Source organism: Sus scrofa, chromosome 9 (assembly GCF_000003025.6).
Source record: "Sus scrofa isolate TJ Tabasco breed Duroc chromosome 9, Sscrofa11.1, whole genome shotgun sequence".
NCBI lineage: Eukaryota > Metazoa > Chordata > Mammalia > Artiodactyla > Suidae > Sus > Sus scrofa.
In genome coordinates, this window is record NC_010451.4 from 46,463,610 (window position 1) to 46,490,518 (window position 26,909).

General features: G+C 39.7%; 1 protein-coding gene across 3 annotated transcripts in view; it reads left to right on the top strand.

The window, feature by feature from the left end:
* Positions 1–26,909, top strand: part of CBL (Cbl proto-oncogene) — a 95,919-nt gene that overhangs the window by 46,673 nt on the left and 22,337 nt on the right. For all 3 annotated transcript variants that reach the window (XM_003129932.4, XM_021062968.1, XM_021062969.1), the window contains 10 exons: positions 8,262–8,408; positions 11,357–11,513; positions 12,872–12,993; positions 13,330–13,467; positions 15,297–15,384; positions 15,717–15,848; positions 16,063–16,266; positions 23,301–23,432; positions 23,519–23,899; positions 25,150–25,244. In XM_003129932.4, the coding sequence (XP_003129980.1) occupies positions 8,262–8,408; positions 11,357–11,513; positions 12,872–12,993; positions 13,330–13,467; positions 15,297–15,384; positions 15,717–15,848; positions 16,063–16,266; positions 23,301–23,432; positions 23,519–23,899; positions 25,150–25,244 (1,596 nt within the window). The remainder of the gene's footprint in view (positions 1–8,261; positions 8,409–11,356; positions 11,514–12,871; positions 12,994–13,329; positions 13,468–15,296; positions 15,385–15,716; positions 15,849–16,062; positions 16,267–23,300; positions 23,433–23,518; positions 23,900–25,149; positions 25,245–26,909) is intronic.

The window sequence follows — 26,909 nt, forward strand, 5'->3', positions numbered from 1 at the left end:
GCTGTGGTGTGGGCCAGGGGCTATAGCTCTGATTTGACCCTAGCGTGGGAATCTCCATATGCTGCAGGTACAGCCCTTAAAAAAAAAAGAGAGAGAGACAAAAAAAATTTTATGGTTTCACCTGTAGGATGTAGTTCCCAGGCCAGGGAGTAAATCCAAACTGTAGCTGAGCTCTCACCTATGCTTTAGCTGCGACAACAATGGATCCTTTAACGTACTTTGCTGTGTTGGGGAACTCCCTATACACTTTCATAAATGGAAAAGATATCTTTAATAAGAGTAATTGGTTCCAGGGAGTTCCCTTGTGGCAGCCACAGTGGGCTAAGTATTTGGTGTTGTCGCTGCAGTGGCTCGGGTTGCTGCTGTGGTGCAGGTTTGACCCCTGGCACAATAGGCATGAAAAAAGGAATTGAGTTCCAGCTTCCCTTATATTACATCAGGTCACTGGAGCAGGTTAAGTAACTGTCACAGGACATAGTAAATTAATGGGAGATCAGGAATTTTTTGTTTTTTATTTTTTTGCTTTTTAGGGCAGCACCTGCAGCATATGGAAATTCCCAGGTCCAATCAGAGCTGCAGCTGCCAGCCTGCACACAGCCACAGTAGCATGGATACGAGCCACATCTACAATCTGTGCCACGGCTTGTGGCAACGCTGTATCCTAAACCCACTGAGCAAGGCCAGGGATCAAATCCACATCCTTATGGATACTAATCTAGTTCTTAACCTGCTGAGCTGAAGCGGAATTACAGGAAATACATTTTAGATTTTTAGTCATCTTGACTATTATCATATATATATTTTCAGGTACTTTGTAGAAAGAATAAATAATACTTGTCAATTTTAGAATTTGTCTCTATCAAAATGAGGTTTCAAAAAAAAAAAAAAAAAGTAACTGGAGTTCCCGTTGTGGCTCAGTGGTTAACGAATCCGACTAAGAACCATGAGGTTGCGGGTACGATCCCTGGCCTTGCTCAGTGGGTTAAGGATCCGGTGTTGCCGTGAGCTATGGTGTAGGTTGCAGACTTGGCTCAGATCCCGAGTTGCTGTGGCTCTGGCGTAGGTCGGCAGCTACAGCTACAATTAGATCCCTAACCTGGGAACCTCCATATGCCTTGGGAGCGGCCCTAGAAAAGGCAAAAAGACCAAAAAAAAAAAAAAAAGTAACTCTAAGTGAGAATAGCTTTACAAATACATTGGACTAATTGTTATATAAGTTACCATTAAATATTTTTTCTAGATGATCTCAATCTCTTAATATCTATTTCTTGTAGTTCTTGTTGTGGTGCAGTGGAAATGAATCCAACTAGGAACTAAGAGGTTGCGGGTTCAATCCCTGGCCTTGCTCAGTGGGTTAAGGATCTGGTGTTGCTGTGGTGTAGGTCATAGACAGGGCTTGGATCTTGGTGTTGCTGTTGATGTGGTGTAGGCTGGCATCTATAGCTCCAATTAGACGCCTAGCCCGGGAACCTCCATATGCTGTGGGTGTGGACCTAAAAAAGACAAAAAGACAAAAAAAAAAAAAAATTATTTCTCAACATCTTTTTCTTAAAACTGTTTTTGTGCTGGGATTTTATTGTATGGGATAAAGCATTCTCAATAAAACGAAAAAGAGTGGTACTACTGGAGTTCCCATCGTGGCGCAGTGGTTAACGAATCCGACTAGGAACCATGAGGTTGCGGGTTCGGTCCCTGCTCAGTGGGTTAACGATCCGGCGTTGCCGTGAGTTGTGGTGTAGGTCGCAGACGCGGCTCGGATCCCACGTTGCTGTGGCTCTGGTGTAGGCCGGTGGCTACAGCTCCGATTCAACCCCTAGCCTGGGAACCTCCATATGCCGTGGGAGCGGCCCAAGAAATAGCAACAACAACAACAAAAAGACAAAAAAAAAAAAAAAAAAAAAGAGTGGTACTACTGTCTGTACATCTGTTAAATATTATAAGTGTATCTCCCCACATTATGTTCTTTTTCCCATTTACTTTTTTTTTTGGTCTTTTTAGAGCTGCACCCATGGCATATGGAGGTTCTTAGACTTGGGGTTGAATCCGAGCTGCAGCTGCCTGCCTACACCACTGCCACAGCAACTCAGGAGCCAAGCCACATCTTCGAGCTACAGCACAGCTCACAGCAGCACCGGACCCTTAACCCACTGATTGAGGCCAGGGATCGAACCTTTGTCTTCATGGATACTAGTCAGATTTGTTTCCCCTGAGCTACGACAGGAACTCCTTTTTCCCATTTACTCTTTTTCTGCAAAGTATTTTCTGGCCAAGAATTATAAGACAGCTTGTTTTTCAGTATTTTGTGTAGTGAAAATGCACTGGTCTGCATCATTTGAGGAATTTTCTGTTTTATCTCACATTTGTATAAAGGCTACTTTCCAACGCTGTCTTGTTTGAACTGCAGAAATGGTGACTGTGGATCCCAGCAGGTCGTATATTATATTTTTCTACATTAGAAGCTAAATCAGGAGCTGTAATTGCTCATTTTAATTTTTAATATACCTGTGCATTGGTGACATAAATCTTAGTCCCTTATTAGTTGAAATTATACCATTACTTTAGGCCTAAGGTACAGAGGTACATGGCTTTTAGAGTAGGACCTGAGGTGGGGGAAAAGAACTCACACCACCAGTCTTGGCCCTTTTTAAAAATTAACACCACACACTGTATCAGCATTTGAAGTTGTGAAAGGACAAGAGAAGAGAAAGGTGGAAGCTCTAGAGTAGAATTTGCAGCTACTTAGATGTAAGGGTAGTAAAAATGGCCTCTTCAAATACTGAGTTAAAGAAAAACTTGTACTGCTTGTTACTACTCAGAGTTAAAGAAAAGTTTTATCTTCAGGGCTTTACAAAAAATTGAATGGTTGTGTTCCTTTGTGGATCTTTGCAGAAATGTTAGAACAGATTGTGTGACTCGAAGGAACCACAGACAGAATTTTGAAAAGTATTGTTTACCTTGTAATTAGCCCAAATATTCATCATGCCTCATTATTCTAAATTTACATGTTTAGACAGAATTTGCTGATTAAATTCTTCCCTGTATGCTGTAGACACTGAACCATAAGCCCAAGGCCTTAAAATGTTGTTGCACAGAATTTCAATCAGACCAATTACAAAATGCTCTGACCCATGGGCTTTTATAGATTTTTTTTCTTTTTTTCCTTTTAAGAAGTGTGATGCTTGCAGTGCACGTCTCTGGTGGTTTTAAGAAATATAAGCTGGCTTTTTGGAAGATACATCCTTGAGTAGGAAAGTGTCTTAAATTGATTTTCAGCAACTATTTCAGTCAGCACTTCGAACTCCTCTTAGGCACTTGATGCCATTACATCCTTGTGGTCAATAATTTTCCTCTTTTTGTGGCTTACTTCACAAATTAAAAAAGCTTTTTGTCCATTATTGTTTGGTATGTATATTTAATCTGATCCAGCATAGTGCTGGATACCTAGTAGTAGATTTTCAGTGGAAAATTAAAAGATGTCGATATGGTCCAGTCATCCAGAGACTCACTTCCTGCCTTCACTTCAGAATTGGCTTAAAAATGAACATTCAGAGAGGTTCCCACGACCACCCTCTTTAAAATGGCAACCTTACATGCCTCCCTTCTCATGCCCTCATACCCTGTTTTGTTTTTCTTCAAAGTGTTTTTCTCCTACTACCTGATACTCTGCCATGGGAACGAAAATGCTGTAAAACCAGGAAATCTGTTTAGATCACTGTTGTGTACATTCCTAGTACCTAGTACATAGTAGGCACTCAGACGTCTTCTGAAGGTATAATAAAGGTTAGAAAGTATGCCCGATGCCCAAAGGGATATAAATGCACACTATAAATAGACTCAGCCCTCATGTATACAAATAACTATAGTACAAGATAGAGTCAGTTGACATAAGAAAACTGCAATGAAAATATTGGGGGTATTTGAAAGGTATATTACTTCTAGCTGACTTCTTAGGAAATGACATTTAAGCTAGATCTTTTCCAAACTAAGGAACAAATAAGCAGTTACTTAGAGGTGGGGAAGTGAATAAGGATAGTATGTTTAAGAAAAAGTGAAGTTGGAGTTCCTGTTATGACTCAGCGGGTTAGGGACCTGACGTTGTCTCTGTGAGGGTGCAGGTTTGATCCCTGGCCTTCCTCAGTGGGTTAAGGATCTGGCATTGCTGCAAGCTGCAGCATAGTTTACAGATGAGGCTTGAATCCGGTATTGCCCTGGCTGTGGCGTAGGCCCCAGCTGCAGCTCCGATTAGACCCCTAGCTTGGGAACTTCCATATCTTGCAGGTGTGCTGTAAAAAGAAAAAAAAAAGAAAAAATGAAATACTCAGTTTGAGTAGACTATAGTAGTGAAGAACTAAGAAATTAGTCATAAAGGTAGGTTAGATCCAGGTTAGTGGAAAGTCTAAAAATTGAAGCTAAGTTTGGATTTTTGTTTATTGGTATTATAGAAATTGTACTCCCCCCCTTTTTTTCTCTGACTGCACCTGCACCATGCAGAATTTCCTGGGCCAGGGATTGAACCTATGTCACAGCAGTGACAATGCCAGATCCTTAACCCACTGTGCCACCAGGGTACTCCTTTTTTCTCTCTCTTTAAAAGGCAGTTATATGCGGTGTGATTGAACATACGTAGGAATAAGCTGAAGCCTGAAGTTTGAATTATGGAGGAGGTAGGTACAGGTAGCAAGGACTGTATATTAGAGTAATAATATAAATGCAAAGGTAAGAGTGACAATATGTGGTCAGCAAATTGATAAGTTAAATATGGAGAATAAAGAAAATGGAAGACGCTAAGATGACTGACTTGAAGGTTTTGGCCTTGTGGGAAATATGATGGTATTGTCACTGAAGAGAAAATAGAGAACGTGACGAAAGAGCAGATTTGAGAAGGAAGGTTAGTTTCATTTTGAACATACTGCTTTGAGGTGCTAGCATTTGAGTGGAGAAATGTAGTAGGCAGCTGGAAAGCTACCAAGGTCTAAGATTTGGGAATCGTTTGCAAAGTAGTTTTTGTTTTTGTCTTTTTAGGGCCATACCCACAGCATATGGAGGTTCCCAGGCTAGGGGTTGAATCAGAGCTGTAGCCCCTTGCCCACGCCACAGCCACAGCAACACCAGATCTGAGCCACGTCTGCGACCTACACTACAGCTGATGGCAACGCTGGGTCCTTAACCCACTAAGCAAGCCAGGGATCGAACCCACAACCTCATGGTTCCTAGTCTGGTTTGTTAACCACTGAGCCATGACAGGAACCCTGCAAGGTAGTTTTTGAAGGCTTGGGATTGCAAAGGAAGAGTCAAGAGAATACATGGAAAAAAGAAAGGAAAATTGTGGAGGGCAAATTCTTGGGAAATAGCTATATTAAGAGAACAGAAAGAAAAGCCATAGGAAGAACAAAAGCAAGTAGGAAACCAAGAGAGAGTGACATTGGAAAAACCAAGGAAGAAGACTCAAACCTGTTTCTTCCAGAAAGAACTCTGCTGTAATATTGGGATATTTTTTCTGTCATATTCTTTATTCTGCTGTATTGTTCAGCATAGTTCTTTACACATAGTAAGTTCTCAACAATTCAGCATATCTTAAGGGAGTCATGGACTTTGTCCTGACTATCTTCAGGGATTAACATATGACAAAGTGTTATATAAATATTTAGTTTTAGTCCACTGTGCAGTCTGGTGTCCTACTGAAGACCTGAAAATAAAGTTATTGGGACTAATTTGTGCTTTGCAGGTTTCCTATCATATTATCTGTGATATATTCTTTTTATTCGTTTTTTTTTTCCCCCTTTTTTTAGGGCTGTACCTGAGGCATATGGAAGTTTCCATGCTAGAGATCGAATTGGATCTGCAGCTGTGGTCTTCGCCACAGCCACAGCAACACGGGATCCAAGCTGCATCTACTACCTATGCCACAACTCACAGCAATACCGGGTGCTTAACCCACTGACCAAGGCCAGGGATTGAACCCTCACCCTCATGGATCCTAGTCTGGTTCATTTCTGCTGAGCCATGGTGGAAACTCCTTAATGGTTTCTATTTTTGTTTCCTCTTTGGTAGAATAATAAAAGTCCTAACCAGCTATAATTGAAGGATCTCAGAGTGCAAGGAGGAAAACAGTTCATGGAGCTTAGGGATTGGATAAGTGCTTGTATTTTTCTATCTTATGCTTAAGCTATTTAACATATAAATTATTTTAGACTGTCTTCAAAGTATATCAATTTTGTCACATTTGTAGGTGCTTTCAGAAAACAAATAGGAAACCAGAAAAGAATAACTTGATACGAGTGCAAGGAGGCAAACACCAAAAAGCTAAACCCAGAGTTCCTGTCGTGGCTCAGCGGAAATGAATATGACTAGCATCCATGAGGACCCAGGTTCAATCCCTGGCCTCACTCAGTGGGTTAAGGAGCCGGCATTTGCCGTGAGCTGTGGTGTAGGTCGCAGACGCAGCTCGGATCCCACATTGCTGTGGCTGTGGTGTAGGCCAGCAGCTATAGCTCCTATTCATCCCCTAGCCTGGGAACCCCATGTGCTGCTGGTGCGGCCCTAAAAAGACAAATAAATAAATAAATAAATAATAAAAAAGCTAAAGCTGATCTGTTGAAAGCTGATTAGAAAGATTTCAGCAGGAGTTCCCGTCGTGGCGCAGTGGTTAACGAATCCGACTAGGAGCCATGAGGTTGCGGGTTCCGTCCCTGCGCTTTCTCAGTGGGTTAACGATCTGGCGTTGCCGTGAGCTGTGGTGTAGGTTGCAGACGTGGCTCGGATCCCGCGTTGCTGTGGCTCTGGCATAGGCCGGTGGCTACAGCTCCAATTGGACCCCTAGCCTGGGAACCTCCATGTGCCGTGGGAGCGGCCGAAGAAATAGCAAAGAAAAAAAAAAAGACAAAGTTGGGACTAGTGGCGACCTTCCAGTATAGCGTTTAAAAACCAAAAAAAACTATCTGTATTAAAGAGAATTTGTAGGCAATAAAATTGATCATGAATTGTACTTAAAATTTTATAGTTCACTTTTATGACAAGAATTGACTTTGAATACATAAATAGAAATTACTGAGACAAAGAAGAATAAACAGGTATAGCAGTAGCTGGTTTAGTATATGTCTAAAATATCTGTATCTTGTTTTATGTGAGAGCACTATTAAAGACAACAAAGATAATCTGATTAAAGTGCATACCTAAAAGAAGACACATCATCTTATGTATTAAATTGGAACTTAATCACATCCATTAAATAGAACTTACTAGAATAAAGTTATTTTTTAAAACGTAGTAGCATATGCACTTAGGTAGAAATTTTTAACATGGTTTGGATGTTAGCCTTTTATTTTTGGTAAAGGAAGATAAGTTGTTTTAAGTTTCTTAAAGAAAACCTCTCTCTTTAAGGTCTGATTTACTGAAAATATTTGTTAGATCTGGATATTTATTTATTTATTTATTTGTTTGTTTGTTTTTCAAGGCCGCAGCCACAGCATATAGAGATTCCCAGGCTAGGGGTCCAGTCAGAGCTACAGCTGCCGGCCTATGCCACAGCCACAGCCACAGCCACATCAGAGCTGCATCTGCAACCTACACCACAGCTGACGGCAACGCTGGATCCTTAACCCACTGAGGGAGGCCAGGGATGGAACCCAAAACTTCATGGTTCCTAGTTGGTTTCGTTTATGCTGTACCAGGATGGGGAACTCCAGACCTGGATATTTAAATAGTCCCTTTTATGGGGGATTTTATTTTTAATTTGGATGAGTTCTATGATAATTTAAAAATCCAGATTAGTTTATGCAATGCAGGAAATACTACAGTTTGCTTTTCTAATCTTTCTTCTGTGAGTGAATGGTAATAGCACTGTACAAGTTCTTACACTTATTTGTTGAGTTCTTATACCGTCATCCCCAAAAAGTAAGTTTGGGAGTTCCTTCTTGGCTCAGCAAGTTAAGGATCTGGTATTGTCACTGCTGTGGCGTGGATTGGTCCCTGACCCATGAACTGCATGCTGTGGGCGTGGCCAAAGTAAATTTGTTCATGTTTATGCTGAGTTATTAAGTCTGATTAATTTAAGATTAAAATCTTTAAATAGATTACTATTAAAGTATTTTCCTTATTTGCCATATAATGTTTATTTGAATGGAGGGAAAGGAGTGGACCTAATGAATATAACAGTCTTTTTTTCTATTATAATTATGCACCTGGTATAGTGAATTCAGCACATTTAAAATAAAAATAATTTTATGTGTTCATTTAATCATTGCACTTCTGATCATTTGTAGGCGAAACCTAACCAAACTGTCCCTAATCTTCAGCCACATGCTGGCAGAACTGAAAGGAATCTTTCCAAGTGGACTCTTTCAAGGAGACACATTTCGGATTACTAAAGCAGACGCTGCAGAGTTTTGGAGGAAAGCTTTTGGGGAAAAGTAAGTCTCAAAATAATAAATTTGAACTGTGAAGAACTGAAGCTTGTGTTTTGGGCTTTTGGTTAGTTTTTGTTTGTTTGTTTTTTTGTCTTTTGAGGGCCACACCCACGGCACATGGAGGTTCCCAGGCTAGGGGTCTAATTGGAGCTATAGCTGCCGGCCTGCGTCACAGCCACAGCAAAGCAGGATCTGAGCCACGTCTGTGACCTACACTACAGCTCACGGCAACGCCGGAACCTTAACCCACTGAGCAGGGGCAGGGACCGAACCCACAACCTCATGGTTCCTAGTCGGATTCGTTAACCACTGCGCCACGACGGGAACTCCCTGAAAAAGATTTTTAACAAGGAGAACTTGGGGGTTAGGTAAGGATTCCAGAAAGGAGGGGTGCTTAGCATGGTGGGCCTAGGGAGTCTGGCTTGTAACCCATTTTAGGCAGGGGGTGGCTTGGTCAGAACTGGGTCTTAGATTTTCTTTTTTTTTTTTTTTTTTTTTTGCCTTTTTATGCCTTTTCTAGGGCCGCTTCCCTCGGCATATGGAGGTTCCCAGGCTAGGGTCTAATTGGAGCTGTAGCCACTGGCCTATGCCAGAGCCACGGCAACTTGGGATCTGAACCGAGTCTGCGACCCACACCACAGTTCATGGCAATGCCAGATCCTTAACTCACTGAGCGAGGTCAGGGATCGAACCTGCAACCTCATCGTTCCTAGTCGGATTCGTTAACCACTGCTCCACGATGGGAACTCCCCAATCAAGATTCTTATTCTGACATGCCTGTTCTTATTCCTGTTGCCTGTTTTCCTATTGAGATGTCTTTTTCCTATTGTAAGATATTAATTTTTTGTTAGTTACATTACAAGTATCTTCTCCTAGTCTCTGGCTTGTCTTTCTACTTTGTTGTCCTTTTGATATTCAGAAACTTTAATTTTCTTTTTTTTAAAATGTTTTTAGGGCTGCACCTGTGGCATATGAAAGTTCCCAGGCTGGGGGTTGAATCAGAGCTGTAGCTGCCAGCCTGCACTTACAGTCATAGCAAAGCCAGATCCAAGCTGTGTCTGCAGCCTACACCACAGTTCATGGTAACGCTGGATCCTTAACCCATTGAATGAGGCCAGGGATGGAACACGTGTCCTCATGGATACTAGTCAGCTTCATTACTGCTGAGCCATGACAGGAAGTCCCAGAAGTTTTAAATTATATATGGACAGATTTATGAGTCACGTTTATGTTTCTAAGTATTAATATAAATGTTCTTGAATATTCCCCTGGATCAAAGTACTGAAATTTTGGATCAAAGTACTGAAAAGGTAAAAAAGCAATAAAATTTTTCAGTTGAATATACCGATCCTAATATAAGTCTCTCTTTAAATGCTTTCTTTTTCTTTTTTTAGTTGAAATACAGTTGATGTATGTAATTAAGTTAGTTTCAGGCATACTATGTATTGATTTGATATTTGTTAAAGGCTTTATTTTTAAAATCGTGTTTTATTTATTTATTTATTTATTTTTTTTTTTGGTCTTTTTGCTATTTCTTTGGGCCGCTTCCACGGCATATGGAGGTTCCCAGGCTAGGGGTCGAATCGGAGCTGTAGCCACCGGCCTACGCCAGAGCCACAGCAACGCAGGATCTGAGCCGCGTCTGCAACCTACACCACAGCTCACGGCAACGCCAGATCGTTAACCCACTGAGCAAGGGCAGGGACCGAACCCGCAACCTCATGGTTCCTAATCGGATTCGTTAACCACTGCGCCACGACGGGAACTCCTAAAATCGTGTTTTAAACATTGCCTATAGAATAGTGATTTTAAAAAACTTACTGGAGTTCCTTGGTGCCTCAGCGGGTTAAGGTTCTAGTGTTGTCACTGCAGTGACTTGGGTCACTGCTACAGCACAAGTTCAATCCCTGGCCCAGGAACTTTGCATGTTATGGGTGTAGCCAGAAATAAACAAATAAAAAAACTTACTTGAAGAGGATGGAATAAGTTTAACTTTGTTCCTTTAACTTAATAACTACATTAGAAAAGAGTTCAAAATACTACTTGATCTCTCATTTTCAGGCTGGTGAATAACTAAACTTTTCAAAGGCAATGTGATTTTATTTTTTTAAAAGATCTCAAGAGGTAGAAATCCCACAATACCTCTTGATAGCCATATCTGGGGTTTAATCATTCTTATGTTAAATAATTTCATTTCTATCAGAATTCTGTTTTTCCTGTACTTAAGCCAATTTTCCTCCAGTCTAGTCCTTGATAGTGTGGCTTCCTCAAAAGAAAGGGTGTTTTGTGTGCTTTTAAAAAGTTGGTTTAGGAGTTCTCTCGTGGCTCAGTGGAAATGAATCTCACTAGTATCCATGAGGACGCAGGCTCAATCCCTGGCCTTGCTCAGTGGGTTAAGGATCTGGCATTGCCATGAGCTGTGATGTAGGTTGCAGACACAGCTTGGATCTGGGGATGCTGTGGCTGTGGTGTAGGCCTGCAGCTACAGCTCCGATTCAACCCTTAGCCTGGGAACCTCCATGTGCCGCTGGTGTGGCTCTAAAAAAACCAAAAAAAAAAAAAAAAATTACTTTAAACACTAGCATACAGTTAGTAAAGATCTGGCTACAGGTTACATCTCTTATATAAAAAGGATAATCTCATCTCTCTTTGCTTCTCTAACAGAACAAATATCTGAAGAAAGATGAGAAAGGGAATTAATTTTGTGGCATTCTGCCCAAAAAAAGTGGAAAAAGATGTCCTTATTATTAATTTATTCATCAGAAAGTTAAGAAATATATCATTTACTCCATTTCTGTTCTCAATGCAAAATATAGTTCACCTTCTTTAAGAAAATTAAAATCGATAGAGAGAACTTAACATGTGGCTGTCTTTTCCTTGAATATAGCAATGCCTGGAATTATCTGTTATCTTACTCTGTTCCGTCTCTCCCACCCCCACCCGCATCCCAGGACAATAGTCCCTTGGAAGAGCTTCAGACAGGCCCTTCATGAAGTACATCCCATCAGCTCTGGGCTGGAGGCCATGGCTTTGAAATCCACTATTGATCTGACCTGCAATGATTATATTTCTGTTTTTGAATTTGACATCTTTACACGGCTCTTTCAGGTAGGATACTAAAATGTTGGCTAAACTAGTTATTGCTACTTTTCTAAAGTTATTTTAAAAGAATAACATTTGGGATTTTGCCAATTATAGAAGTATTTTTATTCATTCAAGAAGCTAGAGCCAAAAAAAAGATGATTATTATTCTGTATTTTATTTATTTTAGTTGATTTATAATGTTGCATTAGTTTCTGCTGTATAGCAGAATGACTCAGTTATACACACATATATATACTTTTTCATTATATTCCATATTTTACACATATATATATGTGTGTATATATATATATATATGTATATATATGTGTATATATATATATATGTATATATATATTTTTTGGGGGGGGGGTCTTTTTTAGGGCTGCACCCGCGGTATATGGAGGTTCCCAGGCTAGGGGTCTAATCGGAGCTCTAGCCACCAGCCTACGCCAGAGCCACAGCAACACGGGATCTGAGCCGTGTCTGCAACCTACACCACAGCTCACGTCAATGCTGGATTCTTAACCCGTTGAGCAAGGCCAGGGATTGAACTTGCAACCTCATGATTCCTAGTTGGATTTGTTAACCACTGACCCATGATGGGAACTCCCTACCTATGTATTTTTTGAAAAATAACTACAAGTTTTTCTTCTCTTCACATTTATAATCTTTCTTTGTTATTAAATATTCTTTGCATCATTTTAACGGTTGTAGAATATCCTAAAATGTATTTAATCAGTTCTGTTATTGAATATTTTATGTATGTTTCCAACTTTTTCTCCTATTGTATTGAAATTCTTGACTGTTCATATTGAAATGTATTGATGCTTCACAAATAATTCATTTCTTTCTTTTTCTAAAAATCATTTGTGAAGTTCCCTGGTGGCTCAGCAGATTAAGATCTGGTGTGGGTCACTGCTGTATTGTGGGTTTGATCCTTGGCCCAGGAATTTTTATGTGCCGTGGGTACAGCCAAAAATAAAATAAAATAAAATAAAAATAATGTGTGAATATGCCACCTTGCATAAACCTTTATTTGGAACTTCTTACTTGCACATCTAGGCCCTGCCCTTTTTCTCTATTTTGTTTGTTGTTAAACCTCAACAAACTGTTGGTTAGAGCTGCTTTTAAATTTCTTAAATTTCATTTTGTGCAGTTAAGTTTCTCCTTATAAACATGTTATTTTCTTAGCTTTTTGGAGTTCTTATTTCCCAAACATGTTTGCTTTTCCTTAAAATGACAATATAATTTAAACTTTTTGTGATAATAAATGGAGAATTGATAATTGAGAAGTGAGGTTGTTTTTCCTTTTGTTTTTCATTGCTCTGAGGCTGGTTGTATGTCTTGAGCCAAATGGTCTGACTGATCTCTTGTTTCTTTAGCCCTGGTCATCTTTGCTCAGAAACTGGAATAGTCTTGCTGTAACTCATCCTGGTTACATGGCTTTCCTGACATACGATGAGGTGAAAGCTCGGCTCCAGAAATTCATTCACAAACCTGGCAGGTCAGTGCCATGAAGCAAAGAGGTTTATTCACCTGAATTTTATTCTCCTGTGACTTTTGCTGGAATAGAGGAAACACGATCTTTTATTTGTTCCCTAGTGGCCATGTTTCTGCAGTAGCATTGATGTCTGTTTATCAGAGGAATTGACTTGTTCAGATACTATAATTTGATAGACATTTTCAAACCTCTTAAGAATTGGGCCTGTGTGTCTTTTGCATTTGGTCCGGAGTCATTGAAGAATCTGTTATTGATGGTCCTTCTGATTTTTGTCTCTGTCTTGCCTTCCACCCTAATGGGAGCATATGCATTTGAGATTTTGATTTTCTCTGTTCTCAGTTACATTTTTCGGCTAAGCTGTACTCGTCTGGGTCAGTGGGCCATCGGGTATGTCACTGCTGATGGGAACATTCTCCAGACAATCCCTCACAATAAACCTCTCTTCCAAGCACTGATTGATGGCTTCAGGGAAGGCTTGTGAGTACCGACTGTTTATCATCTGCTAAAGTCTGGGAACTTAGGGGCTGAAAAAATTTATAAAGTTATTGGTAACTTATTCCAGTTCAGGAAGTATATTAACAAATCATATTGTTTGGATTTTCAGGTTCAATAGGATTTTGTTTTTATTTAAAAGAGATTCCTTGAGTGAAATTATTTTTCTCTACTGCTTTGGTTGTTACCACAAATAACTTGTATCTTTTTTCTATGTTAGATTTGAAAACATGCTAGTTAGGAGTTCCCATAATGGCTCAGCGGAAGCTAATCTGACTAGGAACCATGAGGGTGTGGGTTCGATCCCTGGCCTCGCCCAGTGGGTTGAGGATCTGGCTTTACTGTGAGCTGTGGAGTAGGTCAAAGAAGTGGCTCAGATCTGGCATTGCTGTGGATCTGGTGTAGGCTGGCAGCTACAGCTCCATTTGGACCCCTAGCCTGGGAAGCTCCATACACTGCCACTGGTGCAGCCCTAAAAAGCAAAAAAAAAAAAAAAAAAAAAAGTTGTTAGCAGAAAATGTTACCAGTTATTTCACTAGCCAACATTTGAGTGATTAGATGTTCCCTGTAGCAGCAGGTTCAGTGGCCTTCATCTACCCTCACCCTACTTTGTTTTGGTTCAGCGGCATTTCTTCAGGCTTTGGACTTTTGTAATCATCTGTGCTAATATTTATGACTAAGTTCTTACTCATTCCAGAATTGCTATTCTTTGGGAATTCAAATTGATTATCATTTGGTAAGCACTGAAAATACTAACAATTGACCAGGTATCAGAAAACTGCTTGTGTTTTAAAGTGATTAGGAAAATCTGTTTTCCATTATGCATCATAATCTAACACTGGAGCTGAAAAGGGTTCTTCCCCACATGTCAAAACAACCTGATGCTATAATCTTCCTGGTAGTTGACCTCAGTGGCTTAATTGCTTCTTATGACTTTTTAAAAAATTGGTGTCTCTCAATGTTAAATCTGTAAACATTGGTATTTCAGGTGTTTGGTTAAAAGCAAATGCTATTTAAATTAGCAATTTGTACTTTGTGGTCATCCATAGATTAAAATAAGGGTTGGTGGACTATGGCCCACAGACTAGCTTTTTTGGTACATCCTGTGCCTAAGATAGTTCTTCCTTTTTAAGTGTTGTTAAAAAAAAACAACCCAAGAAGAATTTGTGATGCAGACTTGTGTGGCTTGCAAAGCCGAAAACATGTGATATTTAGCCCTTTACAAAAAAAGTTGGTCAGCCCCAGCCTGTGTCACTGTGCCCTAGAGAAAGAATATCAGTGTTTGGAGAATATCTTCTTGCAACTGACTTATGTTATTTAATTTTTGCTTTTTAGGGCTGCACCTGTGGCATATGGAGGTTCCCAGGCTGGGGATCTAATCAGAGCTACAGCTGCCAGCCTATGCCACAGCCACAGCAACACTGGATCTGAGCCACATCTGCAACCTACACCACAGCTCATGGCAACACTGGGTCCTTAACCCACTGAGCGAGGTCAGGGATCAAACCCGCAACCTCAGGTCAGGGATCAAACCCGAAACCTCTTGGTTACTAGTCGGATTCATTTCCATTGCACCATGATGGGAACTCCCAGTTAATTAATTTTTTTTGAAGCACTAGCAACATTTATCTTTGAGGTTATACAAAGTTGCCCTTTTAGAATGAAATGAGAGAATTCCTAGATAATATTTGTCTTTTTTTAGTAAGCAGTGATAAATTGGCTTCAATAGAACACCAAGATTAGCTGCTCTTTTTTTTTTTTTTTAAATTGAAACGTAGTTGATTTACAATGTTGTGTGGTTATTCATTTTACAGCTATTTGTTTCCTGATGGACGGAATCAGAATCCTGACCTGACAGGCTTATGTGAACCAACTCCACAAGACCACATCAAAGTGACCCAGGTGAGTTTCGTTTTATGGGTTAACCATATTGCTAGAGCCAAGCTTTTGTGTATTAGTTTATAGAACTGATGGTAGAATTTCATTAAGTGATTGGAACACTTAAATTTTAAGTCATTGACTAGATTAGTGAATTTACATATGTGTGTTTTCTTTTTAAACCATGCAGCTTAAAATATAGCCAAGACTAGGTGACCACTGTTGTGATACTTTTATACAAGCAAAATTAGTATTAAGAGTAACAGTGTGTTTGTAGCATTTACGGTTGCAGTCATTCATTCATTTCAACAAATATCTGCAATATGCTAAATAATCTCAATTTTTTTAAATCAAAGGAACAATATGAATTATACTGTGAGATGGGCTCCACATTCCAACTGTGTAAAATATGTGCTGAAAATGATAAAGATGTGAAGATTGAGCCCTGTGGACACCTCATGTGCACATCCTGTCTAACATCTTGGCAGGTATGCATCCAAACCATGCATTTTCTCAGCTAAGTAGTCACAAACAAGAACCTGGGGATTTTAAATCCTATACAGATAAAAGGATGGCCTGGTTTGTGGGGTTGGTTCTAAACTCTTGATCTCTTTTTTCCTTTTCTGGGAAGTGTATTTTTAGTGGACTAATATTTTAATTCCTTTCAGATGTGTCTGTTACCGTCTCCTGTTTCCTTTGCAGGAATCAGAAGGCCAGGGCTGTCCTTTCTGCCGATGTGAAATTAAAGGTACTGAGCCCATTGTGGTGGATCCGTTTGATCCTAGAGGAAGTGGCAGCCTGTTGAGGCAAGGAGCGGAGGGAGCTCCCTCCCCAAATTATGATGATGATGATGATGAACGAGCTGATGATTCTCTCTTCATGATGAAGGAATTGGCTTGTGCCAAGGTAAGTCTTCAGTTTAAGAGACTGTGGCAAAATCCTTTAGGAGTTGTGTCCAGAAGCAATGGAGCACTTAATACCATCCAAGGTAAAATGAATGATAATGGCTAATGTTTTTTGAACATTTGCTATGTGAGAGATAACCATGCTAAGTACTTTACTCACTTTAACTCATACAATCCTGTACTCATGTGTATTCCTGTAACCCTATGATTAGATACTGTTATTATCCTCATTTAGCAGATGAAGAAGCCAAGGCATGGTGAGGTTAAGGAATTGGCTGAAGATCACATAACTAGTAAGTTGAGCCAGAATCCGTAGCCAGGCTTTTCAGCCTCCAGGCCCATGTTCTTATTGTCTGTATCCTAGAATTGAGCTCTGCTCAGATAGCTTGGTACAGAAACAAGGCAGGAATAAAAGAATTGAACCCTGTTTGCTATTGTGACTAAAATATGCCCTTCTTGTCTTTTTTTCTAATGGAGTCTTGGCATTGGAAAGTTAGGTTTAGGCAGGAGAAATGAGGCACTGTTAACAACCAAGTAAAGGGCAACTAAAGTGATTGGAGAGTGGTAGGAGGTACCATATGGAAACTAAACAAACTGGAAAGAAGATAGGGAAAATAAAGGCTAAGAAAGCATGCAATCATGTTCTGTTACGTAAGTGGTAGAATAATATAGGGATTTAGTCATTAATTGGAAGTAAGGCAGTCATTGAAGATTTTAATAAATTAGGGCAAACAAAGGTTATAATAGGCTGTCAATTTTCTAGACTATTATAAACTTCATAAGGATGTTTTGTTTTTTTTGTTTTTTTGTTTTTTTTTTTTTTTTTGGTGCAAAAGAAGCTTTCTTTTATACCAATACCTAACTGCCTGGCACGTAGTAGATGCTCGATAAGTATTGAAAGGGTGGATTTTTTCTTTTTTTTCTTTTTTTTTTTTTTTTTTTTGCCTTTTTGTCTTTTGTTGTTGTTGTTGTTGTTGCTATTTCTTGGGCCGCTCCTGCGGCATATGGAGGTTCCCAGGCTAGGGGTCGAATCGGAGCTGTAGCCACCGGCCTACGCCAGAGCCACAGCAACGCAGGATCTGAGCCGCGTCTGCAACCTACACCACAGCTCACGGCAACGCCGGATCGTTAACCCACTGAGCAAGGGCAGGGACCGAACCCGCAACCTCATGGTTCCTAGTTGAATTCGTTAACCACTGCGCCACGACGGGAACTCCTGGATTTTTTCTTTTCTTTTCTTTTTTCTTTTTGGCTGCCCTGCGGCATATGGAGCTCCAAGGCCAGGGACCAGAACCGAGCTGTCATGTCTCAACGATGTTGCAGCTGCAATCCTTTAACCCCCTGTGCCGGGCCAGGGATTGAACCTGCGTACTTGCACTGCAGAAACGTTGAAAATCCCATTGTGCTACAACGGGGACTCCTGAAAGGGTAGATTTTCTCTCTTAAATGACTGCATTCTCTGTATCCTCCTCTCTGTCTTCAGTGCCACTCCCTTATTTCAAGCTCTCATAATCATGTTTTCCCTGCTACCAGAGTCATTGATCTACAACACATACCTGACCACGTCATTCTTTCGCCTCACACACTTTAATGATTTCTTATTACGTGATGGGTAAATAATTACATTCTTCTTTCTAGGCATTTTACCCTGATAATCCTTTCTACTTCATGTTTTGTGATGCTGCAAGATTGAATCTCTAGGAAGTTCTCCATGCTTTTGTCTTGATGGTTTCTGTGTAATTTAGCTCAGTTTTCATTTCCTAGGAAACCTTTCCAGACTGTATCCTGCTCCCCCCACCCCCAACTCACATATATTTATATACATATAATCTAGGTATGTATTTATATACATGTAATCAGGTGTTTCTAGGATGCTATGAATGTCTGCCATAGAAGTTATCACTTTGTAATGTTTTATTAAAAGTATTTCTCATTATAAATTCCTAGAAGACAAGAGCTATATCTCATTTGTAATTAGCTGCTCAAAATTGAGTACCCAGTAATTGCTTTGGATATTCAGGAATTGAAAACACTTCAAAATAGAAGTTGATAAATTTATCTATGCTGTATCAATAGTTGATAGTTGAAATCTGGACTGAGGTACATTTTTGGTTTTTGAAGTTGGCAGTAGTCTTGGCCCCTTATAACCAAGTTCTTTGGTTTCATTTTAAGAGATTCATGTGACCTCTAAAGCAGTTTTGTTTTTATGTAGATTGTTTTCCATTCATTCATGAAAATTTACTGGTAACTCCTGGAGTGTTAGGACGCTGAATAATAATATAAAGAAGTGGTCATATATCTAGTTTGAAATTAAAATGCTCTTTTTTCTTTATTAAGTTTTATAGATGGGTAGTACTCATTGTGGAGAAACAGGAACTCTAGTGTCAGTGTGGGTACAAATTAGTTCCATCTTTTTAGAGGATAGTTTTGACATTATCAAAATGTCAGTTTGAATTAGCAATGCCATTTCTAGGAATTTAACCTAAAGAAATACTCATATAAGCACACAAGGATGTAGATGTAGCTATTTTTACAGCATTATTTGTGATATTAAAAAATTAGAAACACCCACCTGTCCATCAGTAAAAAAAATTGTTATGCCTCCATGTGTTAGTATTCTGTTGCTGCCATAACAAATTGTAGTCGTCTCTCAGTATCCATAGGAGTATTGGGTTCAGGAGTTCCAGCAGATAAAAAAATCCATGGATGCTCAGGTCCCTTATATAAAACGCCATGGTGCAATGAATACAGTCAGCCTTTCTTACTTGTTTGGATTTGACAGAATTCTGTTCCCTGCCAGTTGTAAGGGTAAGATCCCTGTTTCCTTGCTAGTTGTCAGCTAATAGTATTCTTAGGAGCCAATGACATTTTTTGGCTCCTGGATTCCTTTCTTCCTCCATCAATCATATCCCTCTGAGGTTCTTAGTTTTTAAGGGCTTGTGTGATTAGATGGGGCCACCGAGATAATACGGGATAATTCCCCATCTCAAGAGCCATACCTTTAACCACATCAGCAAAGTTCCTTTTGCCACATAAGATAACAGATTCACAGGTTTTAGGGCATGAATATCTTCCTGCAGGGGAGGAAGTGATGATCATTATTCTAATGGAACACTCTGCAGCATGAGTTCAGTTTACATATACTTAAGTGGAAAGATGTCAGTGTGTATTAACTTTAAAAAACAACTCTATAGTATGTATAATATCACCTTATTTCTGTTAAGAAATGATTTGCTTGTAAAATTTTTTTTAACTTGCATAGGAGGAAAAATTGAATGACAACACATCAAATTACTGTTTTGGAGGATCAGAGGACTTTAATTGTATGGTATATTTGAATTTTTCAGTTAACATATTTTGCAAGATGTTTATTGTGCTAGTTAAGGAACTCTGTTGTTTGCTATATAGGATAAGAAACCTAAGACAAAGGCCCTAAGGAGACAGTAGTTTTATTTGGGAAGGGACTATATATGTGTGTGTGAAACACTGTTTAATACAAGGCAGTCTACATTATTCTGAATTGTTGGTTACACACTCTTAAATGCTATAGGACTTCAGATGAAAGAAGAAAATTAACATTTTTTTCCCTGTAGCTAATATATATGTAAATGAGATTAAATTCACTCATTTAAATAAAAGTAATAGTTCCCCTTGTGGCTCAGCAGGTTATGAACCCGAGTAGACTCTATTATGAGGATGCAGGTTCAATCCTTGGCCTCTCTCAGTGGGTTAAAGAATCCAGCATTGCCATGAGTTGTGGTGTAGATTGCAAACATGGCTCAGATCCCACGTAGCTGTGGCTGTGTTGTAGGCCTGCAGCTGCAGCTCCAATTCAACCCCTGGCCTGGGAACTTCCATATTGCCACAGGTGTGGCCCTAAAAACCATGCATGCATGCATACATAAATTAATCAATTAATTAATATATACTGTAAAAATTCAAGTAGAGACAAAATAGCTTCATGTGTTTTATTGTCACTTGGCTGTTCTGTAATTTACCATGAGGACCTGGGCTTGATCCCTGGCTCCACTCAGTGGGTTAAGGATCCAGTGTTGCTGCGAGCTGTGGTGTAGGTCACAGACGAGACTCGAATCTGGAGTAGCTCTTGTGAGACTCTGATTCAGTCCCTAGCCTGGGAACTTCCATATGCTGCAGGTGTGGCCATTAAAAAAAAAAAAAAAAAAAGATAAAAAAAAAAATCTAACGTTCTTTGGCTAGACATTTAAATTTCTTTCCCAATTTTTGTCCTAAGGTCACTGTCCTAAAGTCACTTCTAAAGTGTATGAGACTACGAGAGTGCCTATTTAGTTACATACTAGTAGCTGTTGTTGTTCTGTTGATGTTTGTTTCACTTTGTCTTGTTTTTAAAATAGTGAATCTGTTTTTTAAAAAGATAAATGATAAATGCCTGTTTTTAAATTTAAGTTTTAAAGAACTGCTAAAAGGATCTGGCATCGCCGTGAGCTGTGGTGTAGGTTGCAGATGCGGCTTGGGTCTTGCATTGCTGTGGCTGTGTTGTAGCCTGGCAGCTGTAGCTCCAATTCGACCTCTATCCTGGGAAACTCCACATGCCATGCGTGTGGCTCTAAAAAGCAAAAAAAAGAATTGCTAAAAGGCTTAAAGAAATATCAGTTCCCAGCTTCCACCCCCTCCAACTCCTCACTGTGTCCCATTCATATTTTCAGATACTAAAACTGTTTAACCATATACTATACTGCTTTCTCCTGATTCTGCAGTATTAGTTGTCTATTTATTTTAGGTATTATAGAAAAGGGTTTAAATCTCTTATCTCCTTCCTTCCTACTCCATATCATCTGACTTTAGTTAATTTGAATGTTTTTTGGCTCAATCAGTATTCAGTGTTTTTTTGTTTTGTTTTGTTTTTTGTTTTTGTCTCTCTTTGTCTTTTCCAGGGCTGCACCTGCGGCATATGGAGGTTCCCAAGGTAGGGGTCTAATCGGAGCTGTAAGCCACCGGCCCACGCCACAGCCACAGCAACATGGGATCCAAGCCACGTCTACGACCTACACCACAGCTCATGGCAACGCCAGGGATCGAACCTGCAACCTCATGGTTCCTAGTCAGATTCATTAACCGCTGAGCCATGACGGGAGCTCCAGTATTTAGTGTTTAAATGATTTTGCTCCCTATTCTATCAAGTAATAATACTGAGATGTAATTACTCTTGCCTTCTTATACAACCTTCTGTTCTTCTAAAATAATTGATTTGTTTATATTTCCTTGGTTTTCAGTTTATACCTGTCACTACAAAGTCTTACCATGCTGTCAAACATCCTCTCAATACACTTTTCTATGAAGTAATTCCTATTAACATATTAATATAGTAGATAGTGTGTGATGTAGTATACTGGTGTATTGGAATCCTCCATGTTTTGGCTCTAGCCTGGACTGGTTTTTGCTGGGTGTGAAAAGTTACCAACTCTCACTTGATCACCAGTAACTGGTCAGTCACTGAATTTTATTGATTTTTCCATTAAAGAAGCTCATGTCTATATCTTCCTTTTCATTCTACTTACCTATTTCAAACCTGGTTTATTAAAACCACCTTCTAGTGATTGTCCCAACTTCTAGTTTCTTATCTAACCCATCTTTTGTTCACCATTACCAGTTTAACCATCCTTAAATACTCACTAGGTCAAAAACCATTTCCATCAATAACTCCCACTTTTCTATGTCATAAAATGTCACTCTCCCGACTCGCTTTCACAGGACTCTCTAGTTTGGTCTTCCTAACCAACAGTATTTTCCGTAATTTCCTACTTTGGAATTCCTACCACCTTCAAGTTGTCTCTCAATTTGGAAGGCCCTCTCTGCCTATTTTGATCCCTCCCATCTTCCATCTCTCCTCATTCCTAAAGTCCAGAGGGTTGAGCAAATATTTCCCAATATGCTTTTATCTGTATAGGATTTTCACTTCCTTAGCTTTTGAGGTGTTTGGCTGCTCACCCTCCATTGATACGGAGCCCATTTTCTTAAACATGAGTAAAAGCAAGTAGCTAGTGATGCAGTCTTTCTTTTCCTTCACTCACCACCTAGCATTAATGACAGGACTAAGTATGGGGGTGGTTGTTTCTCTGTCATCTTACATAAGTGCTTGTAATACATATTTGCCTATTTTCCATCTATATTTGTTTCTTTTGATTTTGCATCTCAATTTTTAGAATATAAATTGACCAAAAAAAAATTTCATCCCTTTTAATTACTGAATTGAAATTACTTCTTTGGAAGTGCTCAGGAAACTTTATAATGTTACAATCATTTTCTCTTCTAGATCTTTCTTTTTTTAAAAATAAATTATGGGAGTTCCCATCATGGCACAGTGGTTAATGAATCCGACTAGGAACCATGAGGTTGCCGGTTCGATGCCTGGCCTTGCTCAGTGGGCCAACGATACGGTGTTGCTGTGAGCTGTGGTGTAGATTGCAGACGCAGCTCGGATCTGGCGTTGCTGTGGCTGTGGCGTAGGCCAGCGGCTACAGCTCCGATTAGACCCCTAGCCTGGGAACCTTCATATGCCGCGGGAGCGGCCCTAGAAAAGACAAAATAAATAAATAAATAAATAAATTACAATAACCAATGGAATTTATCAACTTTGATATCTTTCTTCATTCTGTCCCTTAAACATTATTTTCCCAGGTTAATGTCTACGTCTTTCTTTTTATATGATTTTTTTTTGTTTTTAATTTTGAAAGGACTTTTTTTCTTTTTCTGAAGATGAAGATATGAGAGATGGTAAAAAAAAAATTTAATTGTATGCCAAGAAGCTTTTTATAGCACAGCCATTTCTAGATACATTGTCTATAGCTTGCATCTGCATAGTATTTCTGTGATTGAGAGCGCCCTCTTATGGTAACATAAAAATAATTCAGGAAGCGCTCCCTCAAGCCAAAAAGCCAGGCCCATTGATGTCTTCAATGTGATGTAGTACTTGCTCTTTACAGCTTTAGGAGGAGTTGTAAGAGATTCCACTCCTCCAGATAAGAATAACCTATTAGGAAATTTTATTTGTATTAGGTGGAGCGGCCTCCTTCTCCATTCTCCATGGCCCCACAAGCTTCCCTTCCCCCGGTGCCACCACGGCTTGACCTTCTGCAACAGCGAATATCTATTCCTTCGAGTACTTCCGGTCTTGGAACTGCTTCTAAGGTAAGCATTATCCATTTCTACAGTTTTCTGATTCTATGTTGTGGATTAGCGGAGTTTGATTGATTGATTCCATCATGCTTCCACAGGCTCCTTCTGGCTCCCTTCATAAGGACAAACCATTACCAATACCTCCGACTCTTCGAGATCTCCCACCACCACCCCCTCCAGACCGGCCATATTCTGGTGGAACAGAGACCCGGCCTCAAAGACGCCCCTTGCCTTGTACACCCGGAGACTGTCCATCCAGAGACAAACTGCCCCCTGTCCCCTCTAGCCGTGTTGGAGAAGCATCTTGGCTGCCTCGGCCAATCCCCAAAGTACCAGTAGTTGCCCCAAACCCTGGCGACCCCTGGACAGGGAGAGAATTAACCAACCGGCACTCACTTCCATTTTCATTGCCCTCACAAATGGAACCCAGAACCGATGTGCCTAGGCTTGGAAGCGCATTCAGCCTGGATACCTCTGTGGTGAGTCCTGGTTTTGAAATTTTTTATTCTGGTAGCAAATATTTGTAGATGATATTGAATGAGTCAGTTTTGTGGTATGTGTTTTACAGGATTCAGAAGTAATTTAATCCATACCCTCAAGAAATGTAGGTGTTAGTATGCTTGTAAATGCAAGGTGTGTGTGCCCAATAAGTGGTATAAATAGAAAATGCTTTAGTTTTAGAGAAAGGAGAGATTATTTCCAGGTAAATAAGTCATGAGGGCTTTATGGAAAGAGTGGCATCTGAATTTGAAGTGTTGGAGTTCCGTTGTGGCTCTGTGTTAAGAACCTGACTCATAACCATGAGGACTCCAGTTCGATCCCTGGCCTTGCTCAGTGGATTAAGGATCTGTCGTTACCGTCAGCTGTGGTATAGGTTGCAGACGAGGGTCATGTCTCGTGTTTGTGTGCCTGTGGCGTAGGCCAGCGGCTACAATTCCAATTCAACCCCTAGTCTGGGAACCTCCATATGCCATGGGTGTGCCCCCCCAAAAAAAAGACAAAAAAAAATTCCTAAGCATGGCATTGAGGGTGAGATATGCTTGTTCTTGTTATTCTGAATAGGTTAAATAAATAAGAGGAGATAGTAAGCTGTATTAATAAGAAGGTTCTTTTCTTTTAAGTCATTATATTTTATTTATTTATTTATTTACTTTTGCTTTTTAGGGCTGCACTCAACAGCATATGAAAGTTCCCTGGCTAGGGGTCGAATCAGAGCTGCAGCTGCCAGCCTACACTGCAGTCCCAGAAATGTGGGAGCTGAGCCACATCTGCAACTTACACCATAGCTCATGGCAACACCGGATCCTTAACCCACTGAGCGAGATCAGGGATTGAGCCCCCATCCTCATGGATACTAGTTGGATTTGTTTCCACTGTGCTATGACAGGAACTCTGATTCATTATATTTCTGTTAGAACATTTACAGTTAAAAAGATTGTGCATATATAAACTACTTATTAATGAACACTTGTTTATATACTTTTTTATTTTTGCAAATAAAGCTGATATGGACAAATTTCCATATCATTATATGAACATATACTTTCATTTTTCGTGAGTAGAGTGGAAGGGTAGGATCATATGGTAGATGTATGTTTCAGTTAAGAGAAAATAAAACCTGCCAAAATCAAGGGACGAATGTGAGTTCCAGTTTCTCTTCATCGTCACCAATACTTCATACAGTCAGTCTTTTTATTTATTTTTTTTAATACTTTTCTTTTCTTTCCAGAATATGAATAGCAGCCCATTAGCAGGTCCAGAGTGTGAGCATCCCAAAATCAAACCATCCGCATCTGCCAATGCCATTTATTCTCTGGCTGCCAGGTAAGTTTAATAAAGCTGTGTTTCTTACAGTAGAGTTGGTAATTTTTTTTTTTTTTTTTTTTGCAACCAACACCACAAGTCATGGCAATGCCAGATCCTTGATCCACTGATCAGGGCCAGGGATCAAACCTGCGTTCTCATGGATATTAGTCAGGTTCGTTACCACTGAGTCATAGGGAGAACTCCAAGAGTTGATACTTTTAAAACATCTTATTTATAGAAAGTTTAGAATACCTAGGGGATATAAAGAAGAAAATTAAAATTGATCTGTATGTCCATTATGTAAAAATGATCATGTTTTGGATTGTTTCTCTCTGGTATTTTCTCTTTGTATATGTACATAGATCAGTCTTGCTGGGGTTCATCAATTTTATGAATCTTTTCAAAGAAGCAATTTTGTTTTTTAAAAAATATTGTTTTAAAATTCTTTTTTTTTTTTTTTTTTTTTTTTATCTTTTTGCGTTTTCTAGGGCTGCTCCTGCGGCATATGGAGGTTCCCAGGCTAGGGGTCCAATTGGAGCTGCAGCCACCGTTCTACGCCAGAGCCACAGCAACGCGGGATCCGAGCCGCGTCTGCGACCTACACCACAGCTTATGGCAACGCTGGATCCTTAACCCACTGAGCAAGGGCAGGGATCAAACCTGCAACCTCATGGTTCCTAGTCGGATTCGTTAACCACTGCGCCACGTCGGGAACTCCATAAAATTCTTATAATATTTTATGTTAATTCTTAATATAAACAAACAAAACTATAGTAATCAAAAGAGTGTGGTGTTGGCATAAACAGACATATAGACCAGTTGAGTAGAGTGGAAAGCTTAGAGTTAAATTCTCACATATATGGTAAAATGATTGCTGCCAAGAACATTTAATGGGGAAAGGACAGTCGTATAACATAAACTGTCACACTCATTAATGAGTGTACAGTTCCAGTGATGTTAGGTATATTCGCATTGTACAGCCATCACTACCATCCATTGCCATACTTTTTTTCATCTTGTAAAGCTGAAACTCTACACTTCTTAAGTACCAACTCTCCATTCTCCCCTCTCCATCAGCCCCTGGCAGCCATCATTGCACTGTCTTTATGATTTGACTACTCTAGATACCTAATATAAGTGGAGTCATACAGTATTTTTCCTTTTGTGACTGGCTTATTTAGTTTAGCATAATGTCTTCAAAGTTCATCCATGTTGTTTGATTGAACCTGCACCACAGGAGTAACAACACCAGATCCTTAACCCACTGAGTCATGAGATAACCCCTGAGAGTTTTATTTTAGAGCTAGTTTCGGATCTTACATTTAGGTCCTTGATCCATTTTGAGTTCATTTTTGCATATAATGTTAGGTAAGGTTTCAGCTTCCTCCTTTTGCATGTGTTTATTCAGTTTTTTTCCAGCATCATTTGTTGAAAAGACTGTCCTTTCCCCACTAAATATTCTCAGCAGCAATCATTTTACTACATATGTGAGAATATAATTCTAGGCTTTCCACTCTACTCCATTGGTCTATATGTATTTATGCCAACACCACACAGTTTTGATTACTGCAGTTTTGTTTGTTTTTTGTCCATACCTGTAGCATGAGGAAGTTGCCTGGCCAGTGATCTAATCTGTGCCACAGCAGCAACCCGAGCTGCTGCAGTGACAATGCTGAATTCATA